Source organism: Dendrobates tinctorius, unplaced genomic scaffold, assembly GCF_039654945.1.
Source record: "Dendrobates tinctorius isolate UK_male_01 unplaced genomic scaffold, ASM3965494v1 ptg000089l, whole genome shotgun sequence".
Taxonomy (NCBI): Eukaryota; Metazoa; Chordata; class Amphibia; order Anura; family Dendrobatidae; genus Dendrobates; species Dendrobates tinctorius.
Window position 1 is genome coordinate 518988 of NW_027361757.1, and position 22502 is coordinate 541489.

At 42.4% G+C, this 22502-nt stretch overlaps 1 protein-coding gene across 1 annotated transcript in view; it reads left to right on the plus strand.

Moving 5' to 3' along the window:
• The window catches only part of LOC141098181 (transmembrane protein 150A-like), a 190884-nt gene that overhangs the window by 146006 nt on the left and 22376 nt on the right, over positions 1-22502 (plus strand). The window contains exon 5 of the mRNA XM_073585757.1: positions 14953-15080. Within this exon, the coding sequence (XP_073441858.1) occupies positions 14953-15080 (128 nt within the window). The remainder of the gene's footprint in view (positions 1-14952; positions 15081-22502) is intronic.

The window sequence follows — 22502 nt, forward strand, 5'->3', positions numbered from 1 at the left end:
GCGCTGCTAGGGAGTTTATTGCTGCTGTACTGTTGTGTGTGGCTCTGCTAGGGAGTTTATTGCTGTATTGTGGTGTATGGCTCTGCTAGGGAGTTTATTGCTGTATTGTGGTGTGTGGCGCTGCTAGGGAGTTTATTGCTGTTATGTGGTGCGTGGCTCTGCTAGGGAGTTTATTGCTGAATTGTGGTGTAATGCTCTGCTAGGGAGTTTATTGCTGTACTGTGGTGTGTGGCGCTGCTACAGAGTTTACTGCTGTACTGTGGTGTATGGTGCCGCTAGGTAGTTTATTGCTGTACTGTGGTATATGGCGCTGCTAGGGAGTTTACTTCTGTACTGTGGTATGTGGCGCTGCTAGGGAGTTTATTGCTGTATTGTGGTGTGTGGCGCTGCTAGGGAGTTTATTGCTGTAATGTGGTGTGTGGAGCTGCTAGGGAGTTTATTGCTGTATTGTGGTGTATGGCTCTGCTAGGGAGTTTATTGCTGTATTGTGGTGTGTGGCGCTGCTAGGGAGTTTATTGCTGTACTGTGGTGTGTGGCGCTGCTAGGGAATTTATTGATGTACTGTGGTGTGTGGAGCTGCTAGGGAGTTTATTGCTGTATTGTGTGTGGCGCTGCTAGAGAGTTTATTGCTGTATTGTGGTGTATGGCTCTGCTAGGGAGTTTATTGCTGTACTGTGGTGTATGGCGCTGCTAGGGAGTTTATTGCTGTACTGTGGTGTGTGGCGCTGCTAGGGAGTTTATTGTTGTACTGGGGTAAATGGCGCTGCTAGGGAGTTTATTGCTGCTGTACTGTGGTGTGTGGCGCTGCTACGGAGTTTACTGCTGTACTGTGGTGTATGGTGCCGCTAGGTAGTTTATTCCTGTACTGTGGTATATGGCGCTGCTAGGGAGTTTACTTCTGTACTGTGGTATGTGGCGCTGCTAGGGAGTTTATTGCTGTATTGTGGTGTGTGGCGCTGCTAGGGAGTTTATTGCTGTAATGTGGTGTGTGGAGCTGCTAGGGAGTTTATTGCTGTATTGTGGTGTATGGCTCTGCTAGGGAGTTTATTGCTGTACTGTGGTATATGGCTCTGCTAAGGAGTTTATTGCTGTACTGTGGTGTATGGCGCTGCTAGGGAGTTTACTGCTGTACTGTGGTGTATGGCGCTGCTAGGGAGTTTATTGCTGTACTGTGGTATATGGTGCTGCTAGGGAGTTTATTGTTGTACTGGGGTAAATGGCTCTGCTAGGGAGTTTATTGCTGTTCTGTGGTGTATGGCGCTGCTAGGGAGTTTATTGCTGTACTGTGGTGTATGGTGCCGCTAGGCAGTTTATTGCTGTACTGTGGTGTATGGCGCTGCTAGGTAGTTTACTTCTGTACTGTGGTGTATGGTGCTGCTAGGGAGTTTATTGCTGTATTGTGGTGCGTGGCTCTGCTAGGGAGTTTATTGCTGTATTGTGGTGTATGGCTCTGCTAGGGAGTTTATTGCTGTATTGTGGTGTGTGGCGCTGCTAGGGAGTTTATTGCTGTACTGTGGTGTGTGGCGCTGCTAGGGAATTTATTGATGTACTGTGGTGTGTGGAGCTGCTAGGGAGTTTATTGCTGTATTGTGTGTGGCGCTGCTAGAGAGTTTATTGCTGTATTGTGGTGTATGGCTCTGCTAGGGAGTTTATTGCTGTACTGTGGTGTATGGCGCTGCTAGGGAGTTTATTGCTGTACTGTGGTGTGTGGCGCTGCTAGGGAGTTTATTGTTGTACTGGGGTAAATGGCGCTGCTAGGGAGTTTATTGCTGCTGTACTGTGGTGTGTGGCGCTGCTACGGAGTTTACTGCTGTACTGTGGTGTATGGTGCCGCTAGGTAGTTTATTCCTGTACTGTGGTATATGGCGCTGCTAGGGAGTTTACTTCTGTACTGTGGTATGTGGCGCTGCTAGGGAGTTTATTGCTGTATTGTGGTGTGTGGCGCTGCTAGGGAGTTTATTGCTGTAATGTGGTGTGTGGAGCTGCTAGGGAGTTTATTGCTGTATTGTGGTGTATGGCTCTGCTAGGGAGTTTATTGCTGTACTGTGGTATATGGCTCTGCTAAGGAGTTTATTGCTGTACTGTGGTGTATGGCGCTGCTAGGGAGTTTACTGCTGTACTGTGGTGTATGGCGCTGCTAGGGAGTTTATTGCTGTACTGTGGTATATGGTGCTGCTAGGGAGTTTATTGTTGTACTGGGGTAAATGGCTCTGCTAGGGAGTTTATTGCTGTTCTGTGGTGTATGGCGCTGCTAGGGAGTTTATTGCTGTACTGTGGTGTATGGTGCCGCTAGGCAGTTTATTGCTGTACTGTGGTGTATGGCGCTGCTAGGTAGTTTACTTCTGTACTGTGGTGTATGGTGCTGCTAGGGAGTTTATTGCTGTATTGTGGTGCGTGGCTCTGCTAGGGAGTTTATTGCTGTATTGTGGTGTATGGCTCTGCTAGGGAGTTTATTGCTGTATTGTGGTGTGTGGCGCTGCTAGGGAGTTTATTGCTGTACTGTGGTGTGTGGCGCTGCTAGGGAATTTATTGCTGTACTGTGGTGTGTGGAGCTGCTAGGGAGTTTATTGCTGTATTGTGGTGTGTGGCGCTGCTTGAGAGTTTATTGCTGTATTGTGGTGTATGGCTCTGCTAGGGAGTTTATTGCTGTACTGTGGTGTATGGCGCTGCTAGGGAGTTTATTGCTGTACTGTGGTGTATGGTGCTGCTATGGAGTTTATTGCTGTTGTACTGTGGTGTGTGGCGCTGCTAGGGAGTTTATTGCTGTACTGTGGTGTATGGCGCTGCTATGGAGTTTATTGCTGTTGTACTGTGGTGTGTGGCGCTGCTAGGGAGTTTATTGCTGTACTGGGGTATTTCTACACTACAGTATTTAATTCTGTTTGGAAGTTTTTTTTTTTTGTTTTTTTTTTGAGGTTATGTGGTATTTAGCGATGTTTGGGAGTTTTTCTGATGTCTGTTTCAAGTAATGGAAGACTTGATAATATTGTGACCATAGCGCAACAGTCATTTATTTGTAAAATACACCGCAGTTACATAGATAATACAGTATAGTTGAAAAAGGCATATATTTTATTCAAGTTCAAGAAAGGAAATGGGGTATATGTACAATTATAATGCATGACTAGACTGCCTCAAAATAGCTTTTTCCCTCATGATCCCAATTGAGCTGGAGTGACGGAGGCTTCTGATCTACAAATGGCTCTTAAGCCCCTTTTACATATCCATTGCAGATGCTGATTTCTAGGTAATGGAGGAATGGACTGTCTTGGTAAAGGTATCACTGGACTAGTGTTTGAAAACTTCTCATGCATATAATTAGTTTGGCGGTTGTAATCCTACAGACGGATTCTCCTTTAAAGTTGCTTATTTTCATTGTATTATGATTTAGGAAATGCAAATGTTAAATTATGGTTATGTTTAATGAAATATAATTTTATAATCAGCCCGAGGACTGCGATGCGATCAGTCTATTATACCGCCGTCTGACTGTGACCTTAGGTGCAGACTTGTGGCATCTTATTTGGAATTGCGGGGTCATACGATGATATTGGTGGAAGTTTTTAGCATGCTAACACAAATCAATGGCGCTCCAGTTGAATGTGTTCCAGAACGCTGTATCTTGGGAGTTGTGGATGAGAACGTGTGGCTGCATTATGATAAAATATTTATCCGTGAGACTACGTTCCTTGCCAGGAAGGCATTCACATGGAGATGGTTTGGAGGTGGGTGGGGGGTGAGACCTCTCACAATTACAGTGGGAAAAAATTAGTTAACTCAATACTATATAAGAGTATAGTATGAGTAGAGGATGCCCTAAAAAATCTCTTAAGGGGCTCGCTCACACAAGCGTGTAACATGTTTTATCACATAACGCTGTGCCCTGGGTTATACTATGGGGCAGTGCACATCTGCAATATTTTTTTTTTTTTTCTCTTTGCATGCTGATTTGGCATGAGAAAACAATTGCAGCATGCACATGCATCTGATGATTGGATCAGATGCACCCAGACCAGTCTATGGGTGCGTGTGAAACATCAGACTGCACTCGGATGTCATCCGAGTGCAGTCCGACATTCACGGACACAGACAATGGAGAAACTAAGTTTTCCGTCTTCTCTGAATCTGTGAGAATCGCATCACGATAAGAATTTGATCTGAGTGACATTAACCTAATCTGCTCAATTCTCTCGCATGTTTGATCTAATCCTGCGTATGTTAATGACATAACTTTGACTTTTCTTTACCTGTATGTTTGTAACATTTTATTATGAATCATCGTTCAATAAAACAAGTATAAAATAATAATAAAATATATATATTGTGTGTATACTTTGTTTTACGGTTAATAAACAAACCTACAAATTAAAAAAAGTACCGTATGAGAATTTTTGCCAGAGCTGTATATAAAGAGGCCACTGCAAAATTTTCAGTTTGTCTGATTTTTCTCTTTATTGGTATATTTTTGAGTAAAATGTAAATTGCTCTTTTATTCTATAAACTACTGACAACATGTCTTTGAATTTCCCAGCACTAAGGCTGGTTTCACATTAGCGTTTTTTAGCGCTGCGCGTCCATGCGAATGCGCCCCTATGTTTAACATGGCGGGCGCATGGTCTAGCGCATGCACGCCTTCGTATGCGTTTTCGTGTGCATGCTTTTTTTGTAGTGTGCGCCTAGGCACGCCAGACGCAACCTGTTGCAATTTCGTCTGCAAAAAACGCCTGCTCACGCTTGCGCACGGAATGCGACAAAATAATGCATTACAGTCTATGGGAATGCAGGCGTGCGCATGGAGATGTGCACGCCTGCGTTTGAAATTGCGTGCGTTTTAAGTGTTAACATGGCTAGAAACTGGTTAAAACACATGCGCCTAATAAACGCAAACGCATGATGCATTTTTTGCATGCGTTTCTACTGCGCACAAAGTGCAGTGCTAAAAAAACGCTAATGTGAAAGTAGCCTAAATTTTGTATTTATTTTCAGAAAATGAGAAATGGTCAAAATACAAAAAAAAATGCAGTGCTTGAGGACCTCAAATATTGCTAAGACGACAAGTTCATAATCATTTAGAAACAACAACACTAATGTTTTAACTCGGGAAGAGTTCAGAAATCAATATTTTGTGGAATAACCATGATTTTTCGTCACAGCTTTCATGCATCTTGGCATGCTTTCTACCAGTCTTTCACACTGCTTTTGGGTGACCTTATACCTGGTACAAATATTTAGCAGTTCTTCTTTGTTTGATGGCTTGTGACTATCCATCTTCCTCTTGATTGCATTCCAGACGTTTTCAATGGGGTTCAGGTCTGGAAATTGGATGACCATGACAGGGATTTGATGTGGTGGTCCTTCATCCACACATTGATTGACCTAGCTGTGTGGCATGGCACATTGTCCTGCTGGGAAAAACAGTCCTCGGAGTTGGGGAACATTGCCTGAGCAGAAAGAATCATCTGTTTTTCCAGGATAACCTTGTATGCGGCTTGATTCATACGTCCTTCACAAAGATTAACCTGCCCAATTCCAGACTTGCTGAAGCATCCTCAGATCATCACTGATCCTCCACCAAATTTCACAGTGGGTGAAAGACAATGTGGCTTGTACACCTCTCCAGGTCTCAGTCTAACCCTTAGGTGACCAGGTGTTGAAGAAAGCTAAAAATTAGACTCATCAGAGAAGATTACCTTACTCCAGTCCTCTATGGTCCAATCCTTATGTTCTTTGGCAAACTTCAGCCTGGCTCTCCTTTGTTTCTCATTGATTAAAGGCTTTTTCCTAGCTTTACATGACTTGAGCCCTGCCTCTAGGAGCCTGTTTACGAACTGTTCTAGCTGTGCATTTCACACCAGCTGCAATTTGCCATTACTTTTGTAGGTCACTTGATGTCATTCTGCGGTTGCTGAGTGACATTCCAATAAGATTACGGTCATCCCGGTCACTGGAGAGTTGTTTTCACCCTCTACCGGTCTGTAGCTTTGTTGTCCCCAATGTCTGCTGCTTGACCTTGTTGTAATGGACTGCCGTCTTAGAAATTTTTAAGGATGGAGGCAACATGACGCTCACGGTTTCCCTCTGCTAGTAAAGCCAGATTTAAGCCCATTCCTTGGCATGGTTAAGTTATTTTTTCATTCCTATTACTTTTGGGATATTACTAGCACTTGTTACGCCATCCATCTTGTCCTATTGCAAAAGGATTCTGAACACCACAGCAGGGTATTTTATACTTTCCTTTGTTAAATAAGATTTGATTCAGGTGATCACCTAATCAGAAGCACATTAAAGGGCCCGTTACACATAGCGATATCGCTAGCAATATCGCTATAACGTCACTGATTTTGTGACGCAGCAGCGATATTGCTAGCGATATCGCTATGTGTGATACTTGCCTCCGACCGGCTCCCCCGCTGATTATCGCTGATCGCCTGAGAACGTCCTGGATCACTTCTCGTCGGGCGCTTCCTGTGGCGCCGACGAACGACGCGTGGACACGGGCGGGAGGACGTCAGGATCGCCGCATCTGACAGGTAAGTAGCGACCCCAAACCGCTGCTATGTCGCTGGTGAGATCTGCCTGTATGGCAGCTCACTAGCGGCCACTTAGCGATGCACCAGCGATCCATATCGTTGTCGGGATCGCTGGTGCATCGCTAAGTGTAACAGTACCCTTAGTAGAATGAGGTGTCCTCTGATTGGAATTCAACTGACTAGAATGCTATGGCTGTCAGACATGTAGAGAAGCTGATTTTTATAAAACTGTGCTGTGGTCTCTTAATTTTTGCCAGAGCTGTGTATACGCTCCCACCAGGGCTGTGGGGTACTCTGAACCGGGTCGGAAGTCACGGGGCCGTGACCCTGGCTGTGCCGTAAAATGGGGAATATGTATATAGGATTTAACGTGACGCCACCTGTGGTGTTCGGCAACAGATGGCCGACGCTGCTAAAGGAGACCGCTGGGGCTGATGGTGACGCAGCTGAGATGGTTCTGCTCCCCACAGGTGGTGCGGGGCCCCAGGGCTACCGGTTCTGTTTGTCAGGCTTCGTGCACTTCGTGGTGCAGACCTCAGGGCTCGAGAGATCACTGGAGGACACAAGGACTGTAGTTTTCTTTTCCTTTACTTGATGGTTCAGACCGGGACACTGGTAACAGATCATGCTGGAGAGCCGGGCAGCCTGGAAGCAAATTTAGATACACCTGGCAAGGTAGGTAGGGAGGCCTTCCTTCTGCAATGTCCTCCCTTTTTCCTTGCTGCCTAACAGCTAAGGGGACCCCTCCTTGCTTCCAGGTGTGACATTCCTCCCTGTGAGGGAGGCAATGCCACTGTGGCAACCGGACTCCTGGTGTGTGTGTGTGTGTGTGTGTATATATGCATGTATTATATTATGTGTAATATATGTATTCTAAAATATTTAGAGTTATAATAGATATAAACCTTGTGAGGTAGAAGGGTTAGGTTAAATGCAGGGCTGTGAAGTCAGTAAGTCAAACCTTCGACTCCGATTCCTCGATTTCCATGACACTAACTCCACCAAAATGGGCTCCAACTTCATGACTCCGACTCTTCAGCCATGCTAGGGTTGTGGAGTCGGTAAGCCAAACCTCCGACTCCTCAGTTTCCAGGACACCGACTCCACCAAAATGGGCTAAGACTCCGACTCCACAGCCCTGGTTAAATGTGTATCTCACAACTCTTGGTGGAAAAGGAGAAAAACGATGTAGCATTTCTCTTGAAATAAGAAAATCCTTCCTCCATAAGGCTAAGTGCACACGTAGCAGAAAATTTCTGCTGAAAAACCGGACTCCCTTCCCAGAAACCGCGCGTTTTTTTCTGCGCAGAAAACGCGCGTTTTTTTTCCGCGCGTTTTCAAAAACGCATAGAACTAGCTAGAAACGCGGAAAAATCCACAGTTAATGAGCATGCTGCGTTTTTTACCGCAATGCGTTTTTTTCGCGGTAAACGCATCAATATGCACAAAAAGTGCAAAATGCATAGAAATGAATGGGAAGCTTATTTTTAGCAGTTTTATAGCGGTTTTATTGGAAAAACGCTAAAAATACTGCTAAAAAAAGCTGTGTGTGAACACAGCCTAATGGTGTCAACCACAACCGGCCATGACTGAGCCAGCCACGCTGCCTATCATCTATTCTAGTGTTAAGCGCAGAAAGAGGAAAAGTCCCAAGAGTTTGCATTGCTAATTGTGTTCCGTAGTTTATTGAATTGAGCAGACTCATTTGATTTGTTTCACATTGTCATTAGACATTCTAATCGTATTCTACGTGGTTGATGACTTTTGCCTGTAGGATTGCAAGATGTGTCTAATTTTGTATATTTTCCTTTATTTTCTTACCAAACCATATTCTTCTCCATTCCTTCTAAAATGAATTTATAACGATAATTTGGAAATAACTCGTCATGTGGATGTGCCATTGGGCCATGTTCCCAAGATGAGCTCTTGGTCATTTTTTGATAGGTTCCCCATTTCTGCACCTATTATTTAAATTGGGTTACTTGCGTCTTTTTTTTTTTTTGTTGTTGTTGTTGATTGTGTGCGGGTTTCTTTAACATGTATTTACATTGCTGTTTTTTTGTCTGGTCTCGTGTTTTAAATCAAGCTGCTTTGTGTTCGATACTTCCTGACATTTGGCTTTGGTAATGCTTAATTGACCTATTCAGGTGCAGATAACTTGCGTTTTTGATTCATTTCCACTGTGTAAACTCGCTTATCATGCATGTACTTTTTTTTTCTGCATCTAATGTAAGTCTATGTGGAAATTCCACACACAACTCTGCATATTCGCAAGAGATATTGACATGCTGCAGATTTGAAACCCGCTCCGCACCGCAGGTCTGTTACGCTGAGTAAACCAGCATGGTGGGCAGGAGATTTCTATAAATCCCATCTACTTTGCTATAGCTGGAAGAGGCTGCATTTTTGACTCTGCAAAAATGTGCAGCTTCAAAAACTCGTCGTGGGAACGTATGGATTGAAGACAGAATTTTCTAGGCAGTTCCAGCTTTATGAATGAGAGTTTCCTAATTTATTTCCGTGTCCTACAGAGAATCTGCAGTGAGAATGGGTGGTGGTGATATTATTTATATAGCACCATTGATTCCATGGTGCTGTACATGAGAAGGGGTTACATGCAAATTACAGTTATCACTTACGGTAGAGAAACAATGACAGACTGGTACAGAGAGAAGAGGACCCTGTCCTTGCGGGCTTACATTCTACGAGATGGGAGGGGAAAGACAGTAGGTCAGGGGTTGCTGCAGTTCCAATGGTGGTGTTGATGTAGCAGCATGGTTGTTGTTTTTCTTGAAGGGATGGGTTTTCAGGTTCTGACTGAAGGATTCGAATGTGGTGGATAGTCGGACGTGTTGGGGCACAGAATTTCAGAGATTGGGGAAAATTCGTGAGAAGTCTTGGAGGTGATTGGGTGAGGAACAAATAAGTGTGGTGGAAAGAGGGAGGTCGTGGGAGGAGCGGAGATTACGTGAGGGAAGATATCTGGAAATTTAGTTCGGAGATATACAGAGGAGAAAGGTTATGGATGGCTTTGTAGGTCCGTGTTAGTATTTTAGATAGGTAGGTTAGTATACTGTAGATATGAAAATCTACAACCTGTCATTTTATGTTCCTCCACAGTTGTGTTTTTTTTTTTTTTTTTTTTTTTTTATTCTGCATATGTAACTGGATTTTTCACTTCCTGAATAGTATTTTTGGCCGAGCAGTTACGGTTTTTCTGATCTACATAAAGCCATATTAGACTGGAGACTTTCGACCTCCCCCAATTTATATAGGCAGAGTCTGAGCATAGTCATTAATAATTTGATGTAAATTGTCCTCTGCTAGCTTTTCCCTGTGGTCATATTGCATACATCATGTCTGCTTCATTGTGGTTTTCCAGAGCAATATATTTTGATATTACATAGGCTTCTTACGAAATATGAGGAAGGAAATGGTTAGCCAATATGACGTGGTATTGGGTAAGACTGATGGACGGTTATGGTTTACGTTAAAGGAACTCTGGCATGTGCGTAATCTCCCCTGTTGTTTGGAAGCAATGTTTTATGTGTATTAGTCTGTCTGAATTTAAACATTTGTATGAGGTTGTTGGAATATAGAAAAAAGATTCGTTGTAGCTGTATTCCTCTGTGCCAACAATGCTGAAGGCTTTGTCTCGATGCTGGAGTATAAAGGGTGTCTGCTTTTTATCCAATGTTCATGCACAAGTAAACTACTCTGCTTGGCACTGGTATAACCCACAGTGTTTCCAAGGAATAAAAAGTACAGGTTTAAGCCCTATCTAAGCAATGGGCATTTGAATCCAAGAATACTCTGTCAAGACTTAAAAGGGGTAGTGTGGAATACAACTTAATTTTCATCCGAAATCACTATTTAGTGCCATAATCTAAATTACTTTCTAATATACTTGAATTTAAAAATCCCTTATTTCCTGACTACCCGAACTCCCTTTTTTTTCTTACAGCTCTGGCAAAAATTGAGACCACTTTCAAATGTTCAGTTTGTCTGATTTTTTTTTTTTCTCTTTATAGGTATATTTGAGTAAAATGAAAATTTCTCTTTTATTCTATAAACTACTGACATGTCTGACGAATTTCCATGCAATAACTTTTGTATTTTTTTTCTGACAAAAGAAAAATAGGCAAAATTAAAAAAAAGCCCAGTGCTTGCAGGCCTCAAATAATGCAAATAAAACAAGTTCATAATCATTTAGAAACAACAATACTAATGTTTTAACTCAGGAAGAGTTCAGAAATCAATACTTTGTGGAATAGCCATGATTTTTACAGCTTTCATGCGTCTTGGCATACTTTTCACCAGTCTTTCACACTGCTTCTGGCGCAAAAATGTAAGCCGTTCTTTGTTTGATGGCTTGTGACTATCCATCATCCTCTTGATTACATTCCAGAGGTTTTCAATGTGGTTCAGTTCTGGAGAATGGGCTGCACATGGCAGGGATTTGATATGGTGGTCTCTTAATTTTGCCAGAGCTGTATATAATACTTCCTTTTTGCCGATGCGTCATTTGAGAATCCCAGATCCGCTCAGGTCAACAGTAACGAGCTTGGTAACAGCAATTGTTAGGCCGGGGTCACACTTTCGAGTGCAATACAAGAAACTCGCGCACCAATACCCGGCTCTGCCGCCGGCACTCAGGACCGGAGTGTGCGGATGCATGTATTTTTGTGCAGCTGAACGCTCCGGTCAGAGTGCCGACGGCAGAGACTGGTATTGATGCGTGAGTTTCTCACATTGTACTCGCAAGTGCGACCCCGCCCTTATTGTGTGTGTGCGTGATAAGACTACCCAGCATGCGTTGACTGAACCACCGCGTCCAATACATTGTATGGGTGAAATTTCTCTTGCGGAGGCTAGAGAAATAGGCATGCTGTGGTCTGGAAAGACGCACCGCATGTCCATCTCTGCGGGTAAGCCGCGGCCATCTCTGGATGTATAGTTGGTATGGGATTTTTTGAAATCCCATCCACTATGTTGTAACCTCTGGACCCTGCGGGTTGGATGCTGCACTAATATGGAGCGTTCAACCCACAGCGTTTACGGATTGTTTGTACATACTCTAACAGTGTGCCATGTTGCCAGCTTGTTATTGCTGATCTGAGCCGGTGAGAGTGTGCTTCACATCAGGTACGGACTAGTCTAACCCCTGAAACGACCGTAGGACCTGTAGGATGAGGTCACCATGTAATTTTTACCCTAAAATGAAATTTTGAAAAAGAAAAAAATGCTGGTGATATTTTTTTCCTTGTCTTCAGAATTATCTATATAATTATAGGTGTTGTTCAGAACTACAATTGTCTTGTGTAAAAAAAAAAAAAAAAAAAAAAAAAAAAAAAGTCAAAAACCCTCAAACCTTTGTCAATGAAACTAAACTAAAAAAAAGTTATAGCTGTTGGAATGTAATGTGGAAAATTGGGAAGCGAGGAGGGGTCCGTTAGGACTGTGGTGTAAGAGCCCGTATAAACCTGAAGGTGGGCTCGGTCCCATAACCACTATTCTTATTGAGCTGCAGTCACACATGTTGAATGCCACTCTGTTCAAGGTTTATGGAACAGATGGAGCTACCCCGGTGCTGCGCTCTGCTGTCCTCATCAGTCTGATGTTATTTTGCTAATTTCTGAAATAAGTGAAAAAAAAGGTAGTAAAGCAAAAACGAAAAAACACACAGTACTTTAGCATTGATCGTTTTTGACTCTCATTACCTGGCTCTGAGGCTTACATTGATGGAAATCGCCAACAGATTCTTAGCCATAATTTCATCAGTTGTTTGTGTCATTTATTTATTTATTTATTTTTTTTTAATCTAAATGACCCCTATAATCTAAAGCAGGTAATATTTTATACAGGATTACAGTCTGATTTTGCCATTGTTTTTCACAATGATTAACAGACCATTCAAGCGTATTGGATGTTATGACAGTCACAGGGGTCACTGGTTTCCAAATCTAGTTTGACATAAAGACAATGTGATGTAGATAACATAGAAGAGTTGGCAGATGTTTAAAGAGAAGCTATCATCACTTTTTTTTATTTTTTTAAGGAAGAGTTTGCAGCAGTTCCTTTATCATAGACAGGATTACAATGATAGCCAAATATTCTACACACTGCAGATAACACAGCATCCCCCAATCACAATAGGTGATTTCATAGCTGACCCTGCTCCCCCTCCCTTTATAATAACCTTTGCACATGCTCATTAGATTATTCCATGCAACAGATGGGTTCAGGGTGTGTTCATATTAGCTCTGTGCATGTGTTGTTTCCTGAAACAGGAGGTTATTAAAAAAAAAAAAAAAAATTGCAAGATTTATCATTTTTATTTTAATGTAAATTGTGATATGGGGGAAAAACAAACATTAGTCATTTTCTGATGATTGCTTCCCTTTTAGGAAAATGACATACCAAAAAAAAAAGATCATTCTCCCTAGCTGAACAATTCCCCCTTTCACTGTGTAGAGATGTTCCCACAGACAGACGTTCTCCGTCATTTGTAGCATGAGAGCTTTTGTTTGTATTGCTCTACATAAGTTGGAGAACTCTTATAGCTTACAAATATAGTTCATTGCAAACCATTCCGTTTCGGTAGGTAACACAGGTGACATCCTGGGACATCGCTGCACGGAACACAAACTATCAGTTTGTACTGAGTCACAGAATCTGAACAGCCTCTAGACCTGCACTTTAATTTTAAAAGGACATAAGTATCCCAGCAAATACTACAATGCCCGTGTTTATAGTAAAGGTTTTCAGCAGTCTGGATATATACAAAGGAGGGCTTGTGCCGGGATGCGGCCTGGGGTATAAGGACTTATTGTCCTATTCTTTTTAGCATGTAAAATTATTTTTCATGTCTTTGTGCGTTCATAGTAAACACTGATTTTTGTTTTTTGTTGATTTTTCAAGTCTGTTGATTTCCTAAATGGTTTTGTGCTCGCCTAGACTTGTGATGCACATAAATATAACAGAACATTATTTTCCGTGGTGAAGGGGAATACCATGATGCCATTTGTGGACATGTTAAATATTCATAGAGGTATGGTTTCATGGAAAATATGCAGCAGTAGTTGGGTTTTGATGTTAAAAAAAAAAAAAAATTTTATGGCTCCATAGAGAATGTTTAAAGGCTGTACTTGAACAGATTTCTCCCCAAAACAATGTATGATAGGTGTTCATGTTGCTCATTCAAAGACCAGTCCAGTAATACCTTTTTAAATGGCCAGTATATTACTGAAAAATCACTGTTTGAATTTATATGGAAATGAGGCTGAAGATCTAGTTGTGGATCTGAAGAATGTCACTCCAGCTCTATTGGGCCTCTTTCACACCAGTTTTTTGCCATCAGTCACAATCCGTCGTTTTGTGAAAAAAACATATCCAGCAACTGATGCCATTGGATCTGTTTTTTTCTTATAGACTTGTATTAGCGACGGATTGCGATGGATGGCCACATGTTTCATCCGTCATACGACGGATCCGTCGGAAATTGTGTCCATCGGCTGGATACAACGGACAGAGGAACGTTTTTTGTCTACGTCAAAAAGTCAGACAGCGACGGATCCAGCGCCATCCGTTGTTGGCTATAATGCAAGCCTATGGGCGCTGGATCCGTTGCTGTCCATCAAAAGATGGATCCGTCGCTGGATTCCGTTTTAAAACTGAGCATGCCCGGAATAGTTACTACTCCATTAATTTAACCCCAAAACCCATTCTGGCACAAAAAAACTCTATCCCTCTCCCTCTCTCGAATACTGTTCCTTTTAAAATTCCTACGGCGGCTGCTGCGACGGATCCATCAAAAAAACGGATCCAGTGCATCAGTTTTTTACAATCTGCTCCGCATCCGTTTCCTTTCACACTTTGACAGATTGCAATTGATTCTAAAAAACTGATGTGTGAAAGAGGCCTTACCCGCCCAGTGCCGCCGCCTCCTGCTTGACTGACAGCCCCCTGTGACTTCAGACAAAGGAGCTGTCAGTCAAGCAGGAGGAGGCTGGGTGGGGAATAGAGCTGGAGTGACAGAGGCTCCAGATTTACAAATGGCTATTTAGCCTCATTTGTAAATTGATTCAAATGCTGATTTTTCAGTAATGAAGAAAGACTGGCCATGCAGATGTAATGCTGGAATGTCTTTGACTGAGCAAAATGCAGATATAAATGGTTTGGGGTGTGAAAATCCTGCAGACAGATTCACCTTTTAGAACAATTATTTCCAAAGAACAAGTGTGAACATAGTTTTCTTCTTCAAAACTAAAATATAATGACACAATGTGCCAAGAACAATTAGCAATGTGTGTTCCTGAGATTAGTCTCCTAACAACACACTGAGACTAATTTTGACTGACATTATCTTTCCATATAAACCGTATTTTCCATGTTTGTTAACCTTTGCATTCTTGCCTTGCAGTGATGCTCATTGGGCTGTTAAGATACGCCTTTGTGATAGAACGTTACGGTCCCTCCTTGCTAAATACTGTAGCATTTGTGCTGGGATGGATCTGTGCTGCTGGACTCACCATGGTTGGTAGTTTTCAGGTAAGTCCTATTTCTTGTCAAATTCAGGATTTTCTGGTAATTTTTCTACATTTTGGGGGAAATACAATTTTTTTTTTACATTTTTGCTGTTAAACTTTAATTGGAATTAAAACCAAAGTTCACTTCTGTCGCTGTGCCAAGTAAAGATTGGCAAGGTCATGCAAAAGCAATCCTCACCATTGGAGCTTTTACCTCGTATACAAATGGCCCGAGACCGCTTTAAATCCATATTTCATGAGCACCTCACCCATGTAACAGTAGAAAAAGAAATATGCATTTTAATGAGGACAATATCTGGCCGGAATTGGAATACCAAATAAACTTGTGAATACTGATTAAATGTGATAGATACAATGACTGCCACTTTAAATTCCGGATAAGATGAGTCTCCAGTCATTAAACTGTGTGAATCGCGTGGGAAATACTTTAGTATTTGCCATTTAGTGGACGTATGGTGGCTCAGTGGTTAGCATTTTTGCCTTGTAATCCTGGGATCTTGAGTTCAAAGTCCCACCAAGAACAACATGTGCAAGGAGTTTGTATGTTCTCCCCGTGTTTGTGTGGGTTTCCTCCGGGTACTCCGGTTTCCTCCCACACTCCAAAGACATACTGATAGGGAATATAGATTGTGAGCTGCAGTAGGTACAGTGATATCTTTAAAGTGCTGTGAAAATTAATGGCATTATAATAAGTGAGTAGAATAAATAAAATACGGTACTTTGGGGGAGTGTCTCATGAGCACTGTAGCCAATCAGTGGGCGCTAATCACTGCAGCCTTCTCATTCAATCCACTTTATTCCTGTTCTGAAGGGAGGAGAAGGATGCAGCCAATCAGCAGCTACTGATTGACTGCAGCGCTGACTTAATGCCCCTTGCCGGATGTTGATGCCAGAAAATCGATGAGGGACGCAGTATGGAGCATAGCAGTGTCAGTCTGGCAGGAGTGTATAGGGATTTTTTTTTTTTTTTTTTCGTACACCACCATGGACTATAGGATTAATTTGTTTAGTAAGGGAGATCCCTTTTAATGTTAATAGAAACAAAAGAATAAAATTTGTCTTCCTGTAAGTACAAAATGACATTTGTAGTACAAGAACTTTAAGCCTAACCCTAACAAGTCATTATTGTAGGAGCGAGAATCTGTGCAGCTGATTACAAGTAAAAGTGGTGATAATGTCACCCGGGAACTACCAGGATCCCACAAAGTGGTTTGCTGCCAATTTCCGGATCAGATCTCTGCCCTTAATTGAGGATATGGCATTCTGCAAAAGGAGTAGCTTCTGCCAGACATCAGGGCCTGTGAGCGCTGCACGTGTTGTGTGTTTGGTCCTCATTATACACAGCGGTACCGCGCATCAGCCATGTGGAGACTTAACCACAGGAGGGAAGGGAAAGTATGTCTGTCAGCCGGCATGCTGAGACTGCTCCTAGTAAAAGGATGAGCCAAGAGCACACACCCTTCTATGTAAAGTGCCAGGGAGCTGACTTGGCCACATTACGCAGGAGAGGCTCATTGATTTAATTTGTTTAATGAGATTTACCCTGTGGACATATCCTGTCATAAAGTTACAAATTGAATCCGTTTTTGCGCCAAAATGTGACTAGTTTTTTTTTTTTTTGTTTGTTTTTTATTATTGCAACCACTTTTCAAAACCGAATAAAAGAAAAATGGTCAGAACTTGCGAAGACTGGTCAAAGCCTCCAGAGCCCAAGGAGCTTAAAACAAATTACATTAGAAAGAGGTGTCCTTTTTAGGACAAGTCAGAGTTTGGTCCACTTTGATTTTGAGCTGCAATGTCCAGAAAAGGATGTGACAAATTTCTACCCATTTATAACTTTGAGATTTAAGGCCCCGCCACACACAGCGAGATCGCTAGCGAGATCGCTGATTTTGTGAAGCCACAGCGATCTCTCTGTGTGACACACATCAGCGACCGGCCCCCCTGCTGGGTATCGCTAATCGTGCAGGATCATCCTGGGCCATTTTTTCATCGTTGCTTTCCCGCTGGCCAGCGCGCATCGCTGTGTGTGGCAGCGGGAGCCAATGATCAGCGAGGCTCCCAGCGCTCTAAGCAGGTGCTGGGAGCTGGTATCTAAGGTAAATATGGGGTTACTAAGCGGTGCGCGTCACTTAGTTACCCGATGGGTACCTTAGAAATCTGCGTTCTCGCAGCTCCCGGCGCAAGCACGCAGGTTTCGAAGGTACACATCGGGTAACTAAGTGACGCGCGCCGCTTAGTAACCCGATATTTACCTTAGGTACCAGCATCCTCGCTGGTGCTGATCGCTGGTGAGATCTGCCTGTTTGGCAGCTCACCAGCGATCATGTAGCGATGCACCAGCGATCCTGACAAGGTCGTATCATTGTCGGGATTGCTGGTGCATCTTTAAGGGTACCGTTACACTTAGCGATGCACCAGCGATCCCGACAATGATATGGATCGCTGGTGCATTGCTAAGTGGTTGCTAGTGAGCTGCCACACAGGCAGATCTCACCAGCGACATAGCAGGGGTCGGGGGTCGCTACTTACCTGTTAGACGCGGCGATCCTGACGTCCTCCCGCACGCGTCGCTCTTCGGCGCCACAGGAAGCTGACGACGAGAAATGGTCCAGGCCGATCTCGCGCGATCAGCGATGAGCAGCGGGGGAGCCGGTTGGAGGTAAGTATCACACACATAGCGCTATCGTTAGCAATATCGCTGCTACGTCACAAGATCGTTGACGTTACAGCGATATTGCTAGCGATATCGCTATGTGTAACGGGGGCTTAAGTGTAACGGTACCCTTACTCCAGCATATCTATACTGAGATTAGCATACAACAATCTTTCTGCAGTTTCCTATTCCCAGCTACATTAGGAAGGGCATCGTGCCCCCCGGCCCACACACACAAAACATAAAATGCAAAAGAATGTCCGAACTCAGTATGCTTGTAGAATTGAGACAGTCGTGAACTATTTGAGTGGAGATTATTATTATTATTATTATTATTATTATTATTATTATTATTTTTTAATAGACTGCATGGCAAGATTTCCCAGATTGATTGTCTCTCTCTGGGACTCGGTGTTGTACATGCTTAGAAGTAGATTTCCCAGAAAGCCTAGGCATGAATTTTTAACATGCAATTTTGCTTTCTCTTGGCTGTGTCTTCACGTTTCATTTCTGCATGGATCTGTTGTGATATGGATATTGATTTCGAAATTGCCTTCTTTTGTGAAACGATCTCGCTAATTTTAGATGTTCCTGGCTTTGCACATGGTCTTTCAAATCGGCTACTTCCTAAAGCAAATGAATACTAGCTATGGAAAGATCATACAATTTTTTTTTTTTTTGTCCTCTTGTTTCAGTCCATGCTTTTCTATTCATCCAATTTGTGACTTGCGATACTTTTGCAAAATAGTATTAAAAGTGGATGACGCAAACCTGGGTGGTACCGAGCCGGCAAATTTCCCTCTGATGTTTAGAATTTGTAAAGACTGAAAATGGCACAAAATTTACCCAAGTATTTTAACCAAACTCTCCATATTCATAATTACTATTCATTATTAGATGGCTATTAATCTGAGGCCCTATGCACACGTTGTGGATTCTTCTCCCGCGTAGTACAGTACCATTCTATCCTATGTAAAATAAAAACCGCTGTGCACATGCTGCGGAAAAATCCACAGCAGATACACTGCGGGTTCATTTCCGCAGCATGTCAATTCTTTGTACGGATTCCGCAACATTTTACACCTGCTCCATTATAGGAATCCGCAGGTGTAAAAACGCAGGGGAAATCCACAGGAAATCTGCACTAAATGCACAGGTAGAACGCAGATCATTTTACCTGTGGATTTGGCAAAATCCGCACGGTAAAATCTGCAATGGAATCCGCAATGTGTGCACAGATACTAAATCTATAATGGCACATCACTATGTATTATAGTAGAGTTTCTTCCCACACTACAAAGACATACTGATTGGGAATTGAGCGTGTTTGCCCCATTCCGGACAGAAAAGACAAGATATCTGTAAAGTGCTGTGGGATATGATGGTGCTATATACGGTAATTTAAGCATAATAATCTACGTATACAAGACGGCATAAGCCAAAACTGGCGACCCATTGACTTCAGATAAATTATTTGACTTCAGAAATAAAGGTCTCTCCCTCCTGATATAGAAGAACTGTCAGCAAAAAACGTTTATCCAAATAGATTTGTACTTGCCGATGCTAATAAATGTGCATGTGTCAAATGGGCCCAGCCAAGTAAACAAAGGAGCGGAGAGAACCAGCTGTCTCCGATTTCAGTGGTGCGCTGGGTACTGCTGATTTTAGCAGTTTTTTGTGAACAGACGGAAAATAAGACGTGGAAAGTCACAGCCTTTTAGGTAACTGGGAAGAGATGTATTGCTCTTTCTCTTTTTTTTTTTTTTTTTTTTTTTATATACTTGACGCCTTTTAGTTGGTAATAATCAGAACCCCATTTAGTGATGTAGAGTCCTGCAGAGTTTAAGACTGTTGACATTAATCTATTTATAAAATTGCCTTGTAATGTTTTAATTTCCTGTCCTGTCCAGATGTCACCGTATCCCAGAATTCCAAGCGGAGAAAGTTCGCCGACCGCCATATTAGGACACTCAAGTGATGACTGTCTCAATATGGAAACTGCCGCTGGTACCAACCTATTGCGCTGTACCACCATCGGAACACCGTCACAGTCACATTCACTGGCTCGCGGTCGCACTCACTGGCTCGCGGTCGCACTCACTGGCTCGCGGTCGCACTCACTGGCTTGCGGTCGCACTCACTGGCTCACAGACTCACGCAGCCTCTTACAAGGTACCACCAGTGGAAAACCGTCGCCCTGCGCGTATTCCGCGCAGGTGCAGTGAATCATTTGGCTGATCCCGGCAGCAGATGCGCGACATGTCTACAGGCAGAGGAAGCCGGTCACATTTAAAGGGGTTTTCCCATGAACGAAAGTTAATTTTAAAAATTGTCTGTGTGTGACCGTGTACGGAGCATACCACATCTCCTGGGCAGGGGAGGAAGCAAGACAATACTGACATTACAGCAGGGGATCACAGAGGATTCATTTTGTGAGATAAAATATTTCACAGACTGTTTTTAAACAATATTTTACCTCGCAAAATGTATCTTCTGCAATCTCCTCCTGTAATGTCAGTATTGTCTTTTGCTTCCTCCCCTGCCCAGGAGCTGTGGCATGTTCTGTACACGGTCAGACAAACCATTTTTGAAACGCACTTTCGTTTGTGGGACAACCTCCTTAAAAAAAGTAAATATCAACGCCAACATGGGTTAGACAGGTCAAAGAAGAGAACACAGACAGGAGAAGTCAGCACATGGGGAAAGAGAAAGCGGATAGGTGGGTGAGCACATGGGGGGGGGGGGGTTCTCAACGCTGCAAAGCCTGCCCCCATCGTGACATTGCCGCCCTTCTACTGTAGGACTTGTGTAAGACCAAGCTCACACATTCAGGGTTTGATGAGAAGTTAGCCTAAATTCAGTACGGAAATCCTCATCAAATCCACTAATCTTCTACATACAGTGCACGTGAATGAAGCTTTCATACAAAGGAAACATATCTATGCATGTTTTTGTTGAGCCTGGATAAAAATATCAATGAGAAGAATAAGAGTGTTCGTTCTTCACCTTGATTCAGTGCGACAAGTTGCCTCATATAGAAGCATCAGTAGGTGCACCGTTCGGGCAGGGGGCCTTATCGCTGGTCCAAACTGTGGGCGTGCATGAATCTGGCAGAAGTGGTGTTCTCTTTCCGAAGATGATAGAACAATCCCTTGAAGCTCAGCTGATTAGCTCCATAAAACTCCGCTAACTGCAGACATTTGAGTGTCCTTTTCTGATTTTTGCCCTGGATCCTCTGTATTGAACTTTGCACTTTCCTTAGGCAAATTTATGTTGTGTTAACAAAGCCTTAATGTCAGGGAAGGTTCCAAAACATCTTCTATTTTTCTCAAAATGCCATTATTGGGTCCGGCGAACCTAAAATAATAATCAAGTAGTTTCATAAACAGCCATTCTCTAATCTACACATGGTGGAGAACCACCCAGAAAGACAATGCATCTCTGTGCAAGTAGAAGTGGATACTTTATTACAGAGTTAAGAAACCGGAGCTCTTGATGCTTTTGCCATTTTTATTTTATTTTAAAACCTAAACATAAGGATTGAGGCCAACTAGATAGATCTGAGGATGGTCAGAAGTAAGAGGAATAAGGGCAGCAAAAAAAAATAGGGGGAAGTCCAGTGAGGACCTTTGCTATAAAATTTATGAAACGTAATTGCATGTATAGGGGTAAAGCCTGGGTGATGAGTGACTCCGTTCCTATTGTATCATCTGCAATGCAGACTTTATTCACATGATGCGATCGTGATGGGGATTTTTGCAAAGATTTTTTTATTTTTGGATACTGCCTTGCTGTGATTTTTCAAAAATTGGGGCAAAAAAAGCAGCATTTTCCCTTAATTTGGAGCGATTTGTAGTGAAAAAGGAACAGTGTGAGCGCACCTTTTTTAGTTTAAGAAAGGAAAATGTCAAAATTATTTTGAAAAACTCTAGTTCAAGATGCTGCATTTTAAATAAAAGCAGAAAATGAGTCAAGTGAGATCTCATGGAGGTTTATATTTTTATTATTTATATTTTATTATTCTCAAAAGTCTAAATGTGTGAAAAATACTTTTCTATAGAACATTTTTCCCTTTTTAATTTTTTTCTTCATATTTCCAAAGTTCTTATTGACACCTGACACTTTAAATCTCTAGTTTACTACATGTGTGTTGTTCCTAAAAATGACTCCCCTGACTGTAAAATGTCTAATGGAGGAAGTTAGGGTCACACTTGTGTCACTTCTTCCTAGCAAGATTGTCACAATAGTTTTTAGCAAGAACAGTTGGTGACCTATTTTTTTTTTTTTTTTTTTTTTTTTTAACAGTATTTATTTATTTTATTTTTTTTGTGTTGATCTAGTAAAATAATAGCATGCATCCCTAAAGGTTCTTTGTGATATGTATCTGTCCTTTCCAGGGACCTCATCGTTCCGCACAAATTAAAAGTCTGCGGCGCTGTTACATAGGCACAGCAGCTCGTCTGCACTGAAGTTATGGTACTGGTGCACATCCCATACACTAGGATGGAAATGGCTGAGACTCTTCGGTTAACCTTCCAAATCTCAACTCTGTGGACGCAGATTTTTTATCTGCTCCTTTTACTGCTGAAGAGATCGGTGACATCATTAGTCAATTAAAGTCATATAAAGCCCCTGGCTTGTTATAGTAACAATTATTATAAGTCTTTCCGCGACATTCTTGTCCCCCATTTAACTAAACTTTTTAATGCCGCTGCATCCGTTGGTTCCTTCCCTAGAGTAAATTTAGATGCTACAATCGTACTAATT